The sequence below is a fragment of the Schistocerca gregaria genome, chromosome 7 (assembly GCF_023897955.1).
Source record: "Schistocerca gregaria isolate iqSchGreg1 chromosome 7, iqSchGreg1.2, whole genome shotgun sequence".
Taxonomy (NCBI): Eukaryota; Metazoa; Arthropoda; class Insecta; order Orthoptera; family Acrididae; genus Schistocerca; species Schistocerca gregaria.
Window position 1 is genome coordinate 217913138 of NC_064926.1, and position 17003 is coordinate 217930140.

The following is a 17003-nucleotide window of genomic DNA, read 5'->3' on the forward strand; positions in this document are numbered from 1 at the left end:
TAAATACACAGGACTTGTATTATTTATTAAATACACTAAATATTAACTTATTGCAGGGACTTGGATAAGATTCAGGATGGAATTGGTGAGAAACTTGGCATGTTCGTTTACTTACTGATGTCCTTTGTTGCCTCAGTTGTGATGTCATTCTTACATGGCTGGAAATTGACTCTTGTGATTTTCAGCTGTGCTCCAATAATTGTTATTGCTACAGCTGTTGTTGCGAAGGTAAAATATGGTACAGCATCACAATAATTTGATAATAACTTTGAACTGAGTACCTGAATTTATATTATTTTTCTGTTCATTTCACACTCTAATTTTATGAAGTTATTATTAAAGCAGTATGTTTTCCTTGTATTTTTTGTGTGTTTCTGAAAACAAATCTTTGAGAACATGATTCAGTGAGAAATTATGCTCTAATTCATGTCACTCTTTGAGCATAGGATAAGACCTGGATGAAGCAGTCTATGAAAATGTTTATGCAGAGCTTAGAAAATCACTTATGGGAAAAGGACATTCATACATGGGTGTGCATTGCCCACCATTTGGTCTCATCATACATGATATGGATTGCATCTGAATACATTTGGGTAGAGATTACTTCCAGAGTTCTTGATATCCAAGGTGTTTGCTAGATGTTTTTAGGGTAAGATCATCTGAAAGACAGAGCTGCAGAATAAACACAGGTACAACTGAAATAGCTACTAGCAAAATAAAATATTGCAGCCTGGACAAAGTCACACATACAAAAAACCTGCATTTATTTTCTTTCATCAAACTATAAGCTCCACTGTAGCAAAAATGAGCTTTTTATATACATGCATGAAAACAAAATCCTAGGTGGAATGTCAGCAGACTTATTGTGTATAACACAACATTACATGGAAATCACTGAAATTGAACAAATTCTTCTTGATGTGTACAAGCTAATATCAGTAAGTTATGAAACAGAATTTCTGGCCAATACTGCATAGTACCATTGATAGACACTTGAAAGAATCAAAAGTTCCTCTATCTTGGAACTAATGTTTCATCTTATTTTGGCAAGGATTAAAAAGATAGGACAGCTCACTTGGACACCAGGATGAGAGGGACCCACCTGTAGCAAAGATGAGCAGAGACCCTCACTACAGTACTACATATTTCACCCCCTAGCCAGAAATTCTGTCTAATAATTTATTCATTTAGTCAACTGATTTTCCTTTAATACAGTTAAACAACTTTCTGAGATCTTCTCTCATTCTACCTGTGTGTTAAATGCAATTCTTGCCTGTCATATTTTACTTCATTTAGCAATGCATTTACTTCTTCTGTTGTATGTTTTATTGCAGATTTTTAAAATTAAGAATTTTAATTTCTACAATTGTATTTTGGCAATGAATGTTATTGTCATACAAGTTACAAAATTTTCAAAATATTGGAGTTGACTTTTCATGTTGAAAATTATACCAAAGAATTTCAATTTAATCTAAAATATCCAAACATATAATATTTTCCCTAAATGTTCAAATAGAAACTTAACTTTTCAAGAAAGCAGTCTGTTCCTTAAGAGTACTTAATTCTGATCGCACAAATAATTTGATAACCCTGTTCTCTCCCACAAAAACTGTTAGCGCACCACAAAGCTTTTTGTTTGTATTAGCAAATTATAAACCATTTTCCTTCATAAAATATAAAATACATAATTTTTCAGTGAAATAATTACTGTAAGTTATTACAGATTTACAAAAAGTTACACCATGTATTTTAAAAATGAAAATAATCAATCTTTGACAACATACTGTAATTGCATAGATAAAAAATCTACTCACCAAGTGGCGGCAGGAAAACACACATATAAAAAAAAGGGGTTTACATATGCAAGCTTTCAGAGTGAGTGCCCTGTTCTTCTGACAGAAGGGTTGAAGGGGAAGGAAGAGGAGTGAAGGAAAAGGACTGGAGAGGTTTAGGAATAGGGGTAGAGTTTGGAAAAGACACCCAGGGGAGACTTACCGAATGGGATGAAAAGGAAAGACTTATTTCAGGAGACTACACCAGACAAGATTTGAAAACCTGAGAGGTTAAAGGTGACGATGGGGCAATATGCAAGATAGAGATTACTGCTAAAACATCATGCACAGGTTAAGAAGAGTAAAAACCAAGCGCATTGTATGTAATAGAGTTGGGGAGGGGATGGCAAAAAAATAGACTGGTCAGTAAATGAAAGATATAGAAAACTAAAAGGGAGTGAAGAAAGGAGTTGTTTCTGTGAAGAAATGCTGAGATGGAAGAAATTTACGTTAATTACGACCAGGTGGATGGCGAGAACCAAGGACATGTCGTAGCACTAGTTCCCACCAGCGGAGTTCTGAGTAACTGGTGACTGGGGGAAGAAGCCGGACGACACATGTGGTGAAACAGGCACCAAGGTCACAACTGTTATGTTGTAGAGCATGCTCTGTTATGTTGTAGAGCATGCTCTGTTATGTCCATTCATCCAAATTGATAACATGGTAGTAGCCATGCCTGTATAAACAGGTGAATAGTATTTATGTAACAGCTGGTATATGACATTTTTCATTTCACTGGTGGCTCTCCTTTTGATAGTATATCTTTTGCTGGTTACAAGGCTGTTATAGATGGTGGTAGGAGGGTGCACAGGGCAAGTCTTGCAGTGGGCTCGATCGCAAGGGTAGGAGCCATAGGGTAGGGTGATGGGTGCAGAAGGAGCATGTGGTCAACAAGGATATTGGAAGGGTGACAAAAAGCTATTCTAGGGGTGTTGGGTAAAATCTCAGACAGAATGGACCTTATTTCAGGTCTTTTATTAGGAAGTCATGGGCTTGTTGAAGTAGCTGATTAATACATTCAAGACCAGGGTAATAATGAGTGACAAGTGATGTGCTCTGAAAGCTTTCATGCATAAAATCCCCTTTTTTTATATATATGTTCTCCTGCTGCTGCTTGGTTAGTAGATTTTTTTTATCCATCCAATTACAATATATTGTAAAAAAATGATTGTTTTTGTTGTTATATTAGCCCGTTTGGTCATCGTTCCTTCTTATGTAAACCTCTTGTCAGTCTTTGTTGTCTTCCATCTTGTTCAAACTGTTTTCTGTTTTCTATCTTATGTGCTAGTTCATTCGTTTGTTTATCTGTACCACCCAGACTAATCAACACTTTACTCCTAAATATTTTCTAGTACTGATTTCTATGCACATAGATGAGCCCATTGTTATTTATGAATCTGCATGTCACAATTTGTTTACAGTGCACTGCACTTCAGGGCCTTTGTCAATCATATTTCGCTGGTTTATTTGCAAATTTGACAAGTTTTTCCTTTCCCATCTTCCACTTACGATGTTCATACATAATTCTATTTATGTGTTTGCTTTTTACCACATCACACTGATCAAGTTTTACTGCTGTCTCTTACATTATTTTATTTGCCAAGCAAAGTAATTTAAATTTTCTTCTGTGACTTACTCTTTCTGCATGCTCAGTTTTTAAAATTTTGTCTCATTTCTTGACTTTCCCTATGGATTTTTTTCTTTTCCAATCATTTTTTTGTATCCTTCAGTTGGAAGGACCACATAGATAATATTTTGGGGAAGGCGAGCCAAAGGTTGCCTTTCATTGGCAGGACACTTAGAAAATGCAACAAGTCCACTAAAGAGACAGCTTACACTACACTTGTACGTCCTCTGTTAGAATATTGCTGCGCGGTGTGGGATCCTTACCAGGTGGGATTGACGGAGGACATCGAAAGGGTGCACAAAAGGGCAGCTTGTTTTGTATTATCACGTAATAGGGGAGAGAGTGTGGCAGATATGATACACGAATTGGAATGGAAGTCATTACAGCAAAGACATTTTTCTTCACGGCGAGACCTTTTTACGAAATTTCAGTCACCAACTTTCTCTTCCGAATTCAAAAATATTTTGTTGAGCCCAACCTACATAGGTAGGAATGATCATCAAAATAAAATAAGAGAAATCAGAGCTCAAACAGAAAGGTTTAGGTGTTCGTTTTTCCCGCGCGCTGTTCAGGAGTGGAATAGTAGAGAGATAGTATGATTGCAGTTCGATGAACCCTCTGCCAAGCACTTAAATGTGAATCGCAGAGTAGTCATGTAGATGTAGATATGGGTCACTGTTCCTGCAAGAAATTCTCTCTGTTAATCATGATCTGTTTTCTCAATTTTTGTATGAAATTTTCTGACTTTTCCAAATATTTTCCTTGCTTTTCTTCCATTTTTCTATTCTTTTCCACCCTCTGCTTCTCATTTTTGCCACTTCCACCATTTTTATCACAGCAAACAGTCCTCTTTCCATGAAGAATACTGTCACATATTACATCTGTTCTTTTCGAAAACCTGCTTTTGCACTACCAAAGTTCCACATTCTGTTTATTGGAACCTGCTTGTCCCTTGGAGTTACTCCCAAAGGCATAACGCTGAAAATCCCTGTTTCTGAATGTAATCCTACTTTACGCCAGGCTATTTTACAGTTTTGAATACAACACTCTCTTGCACTTACTTGGCTAATCTGTGTCCTGTATACCTCATCTGCCAATTTCCTCTCCACCAAACTTCCCTCTTACAAAATCAAGCAGTTATCTGGCCCTCATGTTTCCATGGGTGGTGTCATCCACCAAACCAACTTCAAACTGCAAGAACATGCCAGACTTCACCTCAGAAAGCTATTCCACTTTCTCCTAAACTGTCCCTCTGCAGCTCCCGAAACAGCCACCAACCCTATCCTACAAAACAAGCTTGGCCAACCTCCTTAACATCCCCCACTTTCACCACTGCCTCCCAGACCAATAATAACTATTACTCAAAGATCCAGTCACAACAGTACAGTGCTCTAAACCTCTCATCTACAGCACTCTCCCATTGTGAATTATTTGTATTATCCAAGGGTCTCACTTTCAGCCCTAAACCTGCATTTAATCAGGCTGCTTTAGTGAAGGACCTACTTTCCTACACATGTAGTGTCAACTGGAAGTATCACTTTGCAACCCAGTCCTGAATCCTTTCTAGCAGCAAATCTAATGTTAAACCTTGCCTTGAACCATTCTGAACATGATCCCAACTTGATCCACCACTACTACCATAAAATCATAACTTACAAGCCTTCCAAGAATTCCTTACACCCAACATTGCTTCACAACCCCTTCCTCAGGTACCTACAACATGATCCTAACCTCTCCTCTGTAGAACTCTAGGCCATACATTCACTAAAAGCTGATGACTCCATCATTATCCTCCCAGTAGACAAAGAATCTACAACTCTGGTACTTGGGACAGGGAGTATGTTAGTGAAGGTCCACATCAGCTGTCTGACACCTCTGTGTAAGCACCTGCCACCAATATCCCATCTCTGCGATTCAAACTGACCTGCAGTGTCTCCTTAAAACCTTAGGCCCCTCACAAGGACTAACACCTCAATCCATAGAACTTCTTACCTCACACAAACAATGCACACCCAACTTTTACATTCTTCCTAAGATTCACAAACTAAGTCATCGTGACTGTCCTATAGTTGCTGGCTTCAAAGCAACATCAGCAGCTGCAACTCATAGTACAGAGACTTCCCTCCTATATAAGAAAAATTGATGCCTCATCCCTCCATACAAACATCCTCCACATACATGGCCTGTCTGCTGCTGAACATTTCCTCAGTCAGCACCCACCTGATTCCAAAGCTATGACATCACTCCTGCTCACCTCGATCAACTTCATACATACCAACAGCTGCTTCACCTATGAGGGGCAGATATACAAACAGATCAACAGTATGGCTATGAGAACCAGGATGGGTCCTTCCCATGCCAACCTTTTCATAACTTGCTTGGAGGGGGCTTTCATGGGATCCATAAGCCTTCAGCCCTTGGTCTGATTTACATGCATTGATGACATCTTTACCATATGGACTCATGGTAAGGTTGACCTGTTAAAATACCTGGAATCCCTAAATACTTTCTGCCAATCAAATTTCACAAGGTCTTATTCCAAATCCCGTGCCACTTCCCTTGATGTTGATCTCATCCACACCAAACTTACTGCATTAAACCTACTAACAAACAACAGTACTTACATTTTGATAGTTGCCATCATTTCCATGTCAAATGTTCCCTCTCATGCATTCTTGGCATTTGAGGCAAACATATTTGTTTGAATGCAGACTGTTTACAGCAATACACCTCCATTCTCACTTCAGACTTCACTGGATGTAATTACCTCACCCACCTAGTTCAAAAGCAGATTTCCAAGGCCATCACTTCCAATCCTGGTACTGCTGATCCCTCCAAAAACCAGCTTCAGAGCAGGCCACTTATCACTTAGTATCATCATGGTCTGGAATATATTTATCAGCTACTTCACAAGGCCATAACTTCCTAACTTCCTAAACTTAAGCCCTGAAATGATGCCCATTCTATCTGAGATTTTAGCCACCATGTCCAAGAGATTTTATCTACTACACCTACAATAGCTTTTTGTCACCCTCCCAATATCCTTGTCAGACTCTATACTCCATCTGAACCCATCTCCTTACCCACTGGCTCCTATTCTTGTGACCATCCTCTCTGCAATAACCGAGCAAGGTGACACAGTGGTTAACACACTGTAGTTGCATTCATGACGACAATGGTTCAAACCCAAGTCTGGCCATCCAGATGTAGGTTTTCCATGATTTCCCTAAATCGCTTCAAGCAGATGCTGAGATGACGTGGCCTGCTTCCTTCCCCGTTCTTCCCTAATCCAATGAGACCAATGACCTTGCTGTTTGGTCCCTTCCCCCCAAATCAACCAATCACTCTCTGCAGTACTTGCTCTATGCACCCTCCTACTACCATCTACATCAGCCCGGTAACTGTCAAAACATATACTAAGAAAGGGAGGGCCACCTGTGAAATAACACATTTGCCTTTCACATTGGCATGACTACCATCAGATTATCAGTTAGAACAAATTTGGATAATCAGAGGGTGTATACCAGCAACACACAATATCCTGTTGCAGAGCATGCTATACAACATAACAGTTTGACTTCGGTGCCTGTTTCACAACATGCACCATCTGGATTCTTCACCCAGACACCAGTTTCTCAGAACTCCGCATGTGAGAACTAGTGCTACAACATGCCCTTGGCTCTTGCTACCCACCTTGCCTTAATTTATATTAATTTCTTCCATCTTAGCATTTCTTCACAGTAACTACTCATTTCTTCACTCCATTTTAGTTTTCTATATCTTTCATTTTCTGACATGTCTATTTTTCTCTGTCTCCTTACCGCCTCTATTACATACAGTTCACTTAGTTTTTCACTCTTATTAACTTGTGCACAGCAGTTTAACAGTAATCTGTGTCTTACATATTGCCCTGTCTTCCACTTTTAAGCTCTCATGTTTTCAAATTTCATCTGGTGCAGTCCACAACCATTAGTCTTTTCTTCTCATTCTGTCTGGTAAGTCTCCCCTGACCTGGGGTTCTGGGTGACTTTTCAGAACATTACCACATTTCGTAAACCTCTACAGTCCTTTTCCTTCACCCCTCTTCCCTCCCCTTCAACCCGTCTGCCAGAAGAAGGAGCCACTGTCTCTGAAAGCTTGCATACCTAAAACCCTTTTTTTTTTTATATGTGTGTTCTCCTTCCATGGCTTGATGGACAAATGTCTTGAGACTAATTTAAGGAAGACCACAAAATGAAAAACAAACAATTTACTCATTACATCTACAATTAGTTCACATTAGTACACAATTAAAGTCTTTGATGTAGGATATAAAATGTTATAGTCATTTGTACAAGGCAGTACAACATCTATAGACAATTAAATGGTTAATCAGGAGATTACATATCAAAGCTAAGTTTAGTGTTTTTTGCTTGTAAGAGTATCAATACATTGTGTTCCATAATTCCAGCATGTAAGAGGGCCTTCCAGTGAGTGGGATGAGACAAGTAATATGTTAGTAAGTGGAAGCAGCCACTGAAAGTAACTTCTACAAAGTTTACTAACAAAAAAATGATGAGTAATACTGATCCATTGACATTGATCATTTTGGGATTTGTTGTAGTTTACTTTACAGTGATTTGTGTATTTTATGAGAAAAAAGCTACAAAAAGACACCGCTCTTCCTAATACACTATTTATCTGCTATTTGTATTTAATTTTTGCATTTATTTTGTGACCTTAATTATCTTCTTCCCATTTGTATCCTAACAAATCTCCATAAATAGTGTTACTGCACCAGCATTTACAATTCTTTGAAATTGTACTCTTTGCCTTATAGACAAACCTAATTGGTGAGGATGGTTTATTGCTGTCATTTGAGCATCCTTTCTCTGATAAACTATTTATTATAGGCTCATACAAAAGCCAGTTCGATTTAGAAATAAACTCTCAGTTAGTGTCACACTACGGCTTTCAATTCTTGGTGGTGATGTTACTGTGGTGATGAAACCAAATCTGGGCATCAGTAACCCCATGTGCTCTCAATCAGATTTATTGGGGTCCACCTCAATAGCTGGGTGGTCAGCATCTACATCTACATCTACATGACTACTCTGCAATTCACATTTAAGTGCTTGGCAGAGGGTTCATCGAACCACAATCATACTATCTCTCTACTATTCCACTCCCGAACAGCGAGCGGGAAAAACGAACACCTAAACACAGGAGAATGCCATGCAAAGGGGCCCGGGTTCGATTCCTGGCTGAGTTGGAGATTTTCTCCTCCCAGGGACTGGGTGTTGTGTTGTCTTCGTCATCATCTCATCCCCATCAACATGCAAGTCACTGAAGTTGTGTCAACTAAAAAGACTTGCACCAGATGACCAGTCTACCTGACAGGAGGTCTAGCCACATGACATTTCATTTCATTTCAATCAGATCTGTCAGAACTGAAATCTCCATATACTGTAATTTCTGAGTTATTACTAATAAATCTTATTAGTATCCTCTCTAATTGTCTAGAGAAATTCAGAACATTTGCCAAAAAGGGATGTGTGCACTGTCAGAATTGCTATCTTGTATATTTTAACTCTGTTGCTGAAGTAATTTAATTGGATAGATAAAAAATGTACTCACCAAGCAGTGGCAGAACACACACATAAAAGAATGTTGTAATTAGGCAAGCTTTTGGAGCTAGTGGCTATTCCTTCAGTCAGAATGGTTGAAGAGAAAGGAAGGAGGAGGGGGGGAAGGAAAAGAACTGAGGAGGTCAAGGAAAAGGGGGAGATTTTTGGAAAGTCTCCCAGAAACATGGGCGAGGGGAGACTTACCGCATGGGATGAGCATCTAGCTACTGCCACATTCACTTGACATATTATGTATGCCTGGGACTCACAGGGCACATCTTCTTGAATTTTTTAGGCAGCCAAAGGGCGATTTTAATCCCATGTTTGATTAAGATTTTACAGATTTACCAAGAACAATCAAAACAGCAAATTCATCATAATGGTTATGTGGCTGTATCTATAGTTATTTGGAAAAACTTTCTTTTATAAACATTTGCCCTAGAAAGCCTAGTAAAGATATTGGAAATCACAGGGATTATGCAAAGAGTGCTCTGATGACAGTGAATGCTTCTTGAAATTAGTTCAGCAACTAGCTTCTTATTAGGAGCATTCAGCTGTTTGTGGTGTGAGTTCACACCCATGTGAGGCTGCTCACACTGTTAAGTGACTCCTACAGCTCTGTATTTACATTTTAAACAGAATGTTGATTGCTGCTGAAACTATTATTATCATGTTTCCTTACTTGTGCATTAAATTTTATTGTACTTATTCCTTTGATTTTCATTTCTTGTATGTCATTACTCTTTCCCACTTAACCACTCTGTAAAATTCCCTTTGTTTCACTTTTAGGTTATTTAAATGCAAGCCACACTTAACACTTTCTGTTTAAATATTTAACAGGTTCAAAGTTCACTGGCAGCTCAAGAGCAGAATTCATATGGTAGGGCTGGAGCCGTGGTGGAAGAAGTACTCAGTGCTGTTCGCACAGTTGTTGCATTTGCTGGTCAACAAAAGGAAGTAGACAGGTGAGTCACCATCTTTTTTCTGATTTATCATCTTTACATAAAATAAATCACTTGTTAACTTATAAAATTTTATTGAGATGTCTACATGTACAAAACAACTCATACATTTTTTAAAAATCTTTCTTTCATTTTGGGTCTACTGACAAATGTTCCTGATTAATATTAATTTCTTGAACAATATTGTACTAAAAGCACCATCATGGATACTTAAAAAATAAAAGTAGACTTTAATTTTCAGTACAGCTCTTAAACTGAAGAATCAAATCTGTCTAATTTAGAGAAACGTAATTGACCTGAACTAAATTGGCTTATATGAGGCATCCTGAAAAGTAATGCTTCCAAATTTTTTATATGAAAACTATTAAAACTTTTTAAGTAAAATGAACATTATTAGCATGTTTGGTCTCCATATCCACATAATCACTTTGAACACGAACATATTTCTCCCAATGAAAGACCAGAGTGTTGACAGCATCACTGTAGAACGTTTGACTTTGTTAACCACACCTCTGCTTTCACTACTTCATCACTGTTGATGTGAAGAACTTGAAGGTATTCTTTAAGTTCTGGAAACAGCTGAAGATTGGCTGGGACGAGTCAGGACTGTATAAAGGATGATCAGTTATATTGCACTCAAGACATTGGTGTGTTGCAGATGTCACAGTGCTTATTTGTGGTGTGGCATTGTTATTCTGAAGGAGAGAGAGCTCCCAGTGTGAATGAACTCTTCAAATTCAAAACTCAATTACAGCACACTGTTCCTCAAGCACCAACATACACTCCTGGAAATTGAAATAAGAACACTGTGAATTCATTGTCCCAGGAAGGGGAAACTTTATTGACGCATTCCTGGGGTCAGATACATCACATGATCACACTGACAGAACCACAGGCACATAGACACAGGCAACAGAGCATGTACAATGTCAGCACTAGTACAGTGTATATCCACCTTTCGCAGCAATGCAGGCTGCTATTCTCCCATGGAGACGATCGTAGAGATGCTGGATGTAGTCCTGTGGAACGGCTTGCCATGCCATTTCCACCTGGCGCCTCAGTTGGACCAGCGTTCGTGCTGGACGTGCAGACCGCGTGAGACGACGCTTCATCCAGTCCCAAACATGCCCAATGGGGGACAGATCCGGAGATCTTGCTGGCCAGGGTAGTTGACTTACACCTTCTAGAGCACGTTGGGTGGCACGGGATACATGCGGGCGTGCATTGTCCTGTTGGAACAGCAAGTTCCCTTGCCGGTCTAGGAATGGTAGAACGATGGGTTCGATGATGGTTTGGATGTACCGTGCACTATTCAGTGTCCCCTCAACGATCACCAGAGGTGTACGGCCAGTGTAGGAGATCGCTCCCCACACCATGATGCCGGGTGTTGGCCCTGTGTGCCTTGGTCGTATGCAGTCCTGATTGTGGCGTTCACCTGCACGGCGCCAAACACGCATATGACCGTCATTGGCACCAAGGCAGAAGCGACTCTCATCGCTGAAGACGACACGTCTCCATTCGTCCCTCCATTCACGCCTGTCATGACACCACTGGAGGCGGGCTGCACGATGTTGGGGCGTGAGCGGAAGACGGCCTAACGGTGTGCGGGACCGTAGCCCAGCTTCATGGAGATGGTTGCGAATGGTCCTCGCCGATACCCCAGGAGCAACAGTGTCCCTAACTTGCTGGGAAATGGCGGTGCGGTCCCCTGCGGCACTGCGTAGGATCCTACGGTCTTGGCGTGCATCTGTGCGTCGCTGCGGTCCGGTCCCAGGTCGATGAGCACGTGCACCTTCCGCCGACCACTGGCGACAACATCGATGTACTGTGGAGACCTCACGCCCCACGTGTTGAGCAATTCGGCGGTACGTCCACCCGGCCTCCCGCATGCCCACTATACGCCCTCGCTCAAAGTCCGTCAACTGCACATACGGTTCACGTCCACACTGTCGCGGCATGCTACCAGTGTTAAAGACTGCGATGGAGCTCCGTATGCCACGGCAAACTGGCTGACACTGACGGCGGCGGTGCACAAATGCTGCGCAGCTAGCGCCATTTGACGGCCAACACTGCGGTTCCTGGTGTGTCTGCTGTGCCGTGCGTGTGATCATTGCTTGTACAGCCCTCTCTGTGTCCGGAGCAAGTTGGTGGGTATGACACACCGGTGTCAATGTGTTCTTTTTTCCATTTCCAGGAGTGTAGTTACATTATACACCATCAAGTTAAACACTACAATTTGGAGCCCTATGGTGGCAGAGGGTTGCAAGTGGTAGACATGAAGAATAAAGGTGTAGAGTGTTAATAACATTATTTTTATTTAATAAGTTTTAAAAATTTTCACTTAAAAACAGAGGCACTAATTTTCACCCTATCCCTGTAAATAGTATTTAAAAATATTGGAAATTTTATTTTATAGAGCATATTCTAATGCTATTGTAAGTGACAAATTTCTTTTATTGACTGCAAAGACTGTTTGTTGTTACACAAAGACCTAAAGTACGTCAAGACGCGTCTATATAAATTAACAATAGAACAGCAGAATTCTTTCACAATTTCCCTACCTAGTCGTTGACATGTTTCAGTAAATGAATTTCAATTATTTACTCCAAAGCAGTTATGAAAAAGGAAAATATGAAAGATGTTCAAAAATCTCTTTTTTTCCTTCCAGGTATAAAGACAAGCTGGTTTTAGCTGAAAAAATGGGAATCAAGAGAGGAATGTTCACTGGTATTGGTGCAGCAACAATGTGGTTCATTACATACTGCAGTTATGCACTGGCATTCTGGTATGGAGTCACACTTATAATTGATTCAAGAGTTACGGGTGACTATGAGTACACTCCAGCTGTTCTTATCATTGTGAGTCAAATTTTATTTTAATGTCCTCCTTTTTTTGTGGATTGTGGGTGGGGGGTGGGGGTGGGGGTGGAGAAGACAGATGTACTGCACCCTGTATGTTAATTACTTCTGTAAATGCACATTGGATGTGGAATGCAGCAATAAAAATATCTCAGTCATAAACAACATAATTAAAATTTAACAACATGAATTAGAATAGAATACTACTCTGCACAGAGAGGAGTCATAGAGCAGCATGTAGGCCCATGTAAAAGTAAATTGTTTATTATTCTTCAGCTTCCTATGTATTTCATTAGATGAACAAAAACACATTAGTGCATGCAAAACGCACACATACATGATCACTATTGTCTCTGGGCACCAAGAGAGCCTTGTGGAAATTAGGCACCACAGGGTTTAACCAAACAATGCTTTCACTACTCTAAATGCTTCTGAAAATGTCATACTGGAAACATTCAGATACAGAACATGTGGAATCATTTGATGGGCACAGCATCAGTGCTTCGCATAAAATTCGGCAAACAGTAGAGATAAACTGCGCAAATAATGAAATACAAGAAGTTGAAACTGTTCAGTTTTCAGGACTTCAGGTTCATTACAACCTTAATAGGAAACCCTATACTTTAGTCACAATAAAACACTTTAGTTCACCTTCATTTGGAGTGCACGTGATTACTGCTATAGGAGACTTAAAACTGGAGAAACTAGTTTATTCTGCATGTTTACATTAACAAATGATTTACAGAATAATTTTTAGAGAAACTCAGTTTAGGGGGGTTGTATTTTCAGCACACAGAAGTATGTTATATGAATTATACATTGTTTTGTAGAATGTCCTCCTGAGAGCTCTTCAATAAAGTTAGTATTTTGACAAATGCTTAAATATTCACATATTCATCAACATCCTTTATCATTGCCAATATTTTCTTTCTTTCAAAAAATAATAAAAAGCAGGAATGAGACTAAAAGCAACCTCTGCAAGGACTTCGAGGGCTTAAATTTAGCATAAGAAGGAGTCAGATACATGGATGTACTTGTGTTCAGCAACCTTCCAAGAGCACTTTAAATGTCTTGTACATAATGTGGTAGAGCTTGAGACAACACTAGAAAACTTTCTGATGGGTAGTTCTTTCTTCATAAGAACTTCTATTATTAATGTTACATGTTATTTTATAGTTTAACATCAGCACTGTAATACCATAATATTTCAAAATATTAAGGTATCATATTTTATTAAACCTAAATAATACATACATATTTGACTTCTTTTCCCATTTCAAAGACCCTTCTCCATGGGATCCATGGAATACAATTTTACAATGTAATGCAAAGTAGTAGTCATGCTGTTGCCCATCACAAAAGAACATCTCTTCATAAATGTCTTTTCCTACCCTGAAATCTCATCATCAATAACGACATTTTTTCTGACAAACTGTTTATCTGTTGCAATAATGACCCACAATAGTTGCTCTTTTATATTTATTTTCTGCTTCCAGTTTTAAGTAACAATTCATTCTCATGTGGTACATTTAAAAAATAAATAAACAAATACTAAAAAATGAGAAATAAGATCTTCTAATATAGTGCTTGAGAATGAGCCATTCGTTGAAACTGATAGCAGTAAATAAAATATGAAAAAAGCAACTCTAGTTGCTCATTATTACAATAATATACAATCACACAATTTGCTGAGGTTGCAAAACAACATACACAAGAACTACCAAATATCTTATTTTCACACTTCCTCCTATTTTCTGTGCGTATACTTTTATCCTGGCATTTCTTCTCTCTCAGTCCCTGCATCCTGCTATCACTCATCAATATCATCATCATAATTGACAATGGTATTATCATCTTTGTCATCAGCCATTTGACATTTGACATTCTCTCCTGAATAAAAATGTCCTCTGTTCTTTTCTATACATTTTGCTCCTTAGTAACATGCATCCATGTTGCTCCTGCATGTTTCCAGTTTTGTGGAGCCACCTTCAATAGGACAATATCTCAGTTTATTCTCAGTTCTCAGAAATTAGCAAAGAACTTCCTTGGCCTATCTGCTGTATGTGGGTAATTGTCTTGTCCATATCAGTTTCATTCTCATTGTAATCATAATTATGTCTTTCACTCAAATCTGTCCTTTGATCTGTTTGTTTGTTTTCCTGTCTATCATTGTAATTCATAATGTTTATTTTTCCTTCATGCATCGAGTAATGTTCCATTTTTATTTTTATTGAACCTGCAGTGCTCAGTTACGTCTTGTAAGGTTTCTCTTAATTTATTTTCTAGTAGCTAAATCTTCAGAATAGATGTTGGAAATATTTGCAGGCTTTACTGACAGATTCACTGATTATACTCACACATGATGAAATTAAAGTCAGTAGATCATCATTGGTTGTCACTTACTTTTTGAAAACATATTTTTATTTTATTTTATTTATGTGCGTAAACTGTCAAAGCTGCATTGGTAAAGTACCGGAACTTCAAGTGCTGATAGAAAGCTCCGAAGCTGAAATCATTATAGGTACAGAAAGCTGGCTGAAGCCAGAGATAAATTCTGCCGAAATTTTTACAAAGGCACAGACGGTGTTTAGAAAGGATAGATTGCGTGCAACCGGTGGTGGTGTGTTTGTTGCTGTTAGTAGTAGTTTATCCTGTAGTGTAGTGAAGTAGACGTGGATAGTTCCTGTGAATTATTATGAATGGAGGTTACACTCAACAACCGAGCTAGGTTAATAGTTGGCTCCTTTTACCGACCTCCCGACCAGCATTAGTGGCAGAACAACTGAGAGAAAATTTGGAATACATTTCACATAAATTTTCTCAGCATGTTATAGTCTTAGGTGGAGATTTCAATTTACCAGATATAGACTGGGACACTCAGATGGTTAGGACGGGTGGTAGAGACAGAGCATCAAGTGACATTATACTGAGTGCACTATCCGAAAATTACCTCGAGCAATTAAACAGAGAACTGACTCGTGGAGATAACATCTAGGACCTACTGATAACAAACAGACCTGAACTTTTCGACTCTGTAAATGCAGAACAGGGAATCAGTGATCATAAGGCCATTGCAGCACCCCTGAATATGGAAGTTAATAGGAATATAAAAAAAGGGAGGAAGATTCATCTGTTTAGCAAGAGTAATAGAAGGCAGATTTCAGACTACCTAACAGAACAAAACGAAAATTTCTATTCTGACACTGACAATGTTGAGTGTTTATGGAAAAAGTTCAAGGCAATCGTAAAATGCATTTTAGACAGGTATGTGCCAAATAAAACTGTGGGGGACGGGAAAAGCCCACCGTGGTTCAACAACAAAGTTAGGAAACTACTGCGAAAGCAAAGAGAGCTTCACTCCAAGTTTAAACGCAGCCAAAACCTCTCAGACAAACAGAAGCTAAACGATGTCAAAGTTAGCATAAGGAGGGCTATGTGTGAAGGGTTCAGTGAATTCGAAAGTAAAATTCTATGTACCGACTTGACAGAAAATCCTAGGAAGTTCCGGTCTTCCATTAAATCAGTAAGTGGCTCGAAACAGCATATCCAGACACTCTGGTATGATGATGGCATTGAAACAGAGGATGACACGCGTAAAGCTGAAATACTAAACACCTTTTTCCAAAGCTGTTTCACAGAGGAAGAACGCACTGCAGTTCCTTCCCTAAATCCTCACACAAATGAAAAAATGGCTAACATCGAAATAAGTGTCCAAGGAATAGAAAAGCAACTAGAATCACTCAACAGAGGAAAGTCCACTGGACCTGACGGGATACCAATTCAATTCTACACAGAGTACGCGAAAGAACTTGCCCCCCTTCTAACAGCCATGTACCGCACGTCTCTAGAGGAACGGGAGGTTCCAAATGATTGGAAAAGAGCACAGGTAGTCCCAGTCTTCAAGAAGGGTCATCGAGCAGATGCGAAAAACTATAGACCTATATCTCTGACGTTGATCTGTTGTAGAATTTTAGAACATGTGTTCTGCTCACGTATCATGTCATTTTTGGAAACCCAAAATCTACTCTGTAGGAATCAACATGGATTCCGGAAACAGCGATCGTGTGAGACCCAACTCGCTTTATTTGTTCATGAGACCCAGAAAATATTAGATACAG

General features: G+C 39.2%; 1 protein-coding gene across 7 annotated transcripts in view; it reads left to right on the forward strand.

Annotated features, from left to right (window-relative positions):
* The window catches only part of LOC126281500 (multidrug resistance protein homolog 49-like), a 353880-nt gene that overhangs the window by 203628 nt on the left and 133249 nt on the right, over positions 1 to 17003 (forward strand). For all 7 annotated transcript variants that reach the window (XM_049980508.1, XM_049980507.1, XM_049980511.1 and 4 more), the window contains exons 7-9: positions 57 to 228; positions 9906 to 10030; positions 12696 to 12885. In XM_049980508.1, coding sequence (XP_049836465.1) covers positions 57 to 228; positions 9906 to 10030; positions 12696 to 12885 — 487 coding nt within the window. The remainder of the gene's footprint in view (positions 1 to 56; positions 229 to 9905; positions 10031 to 12695; positions 12886 to 17003) is intronic.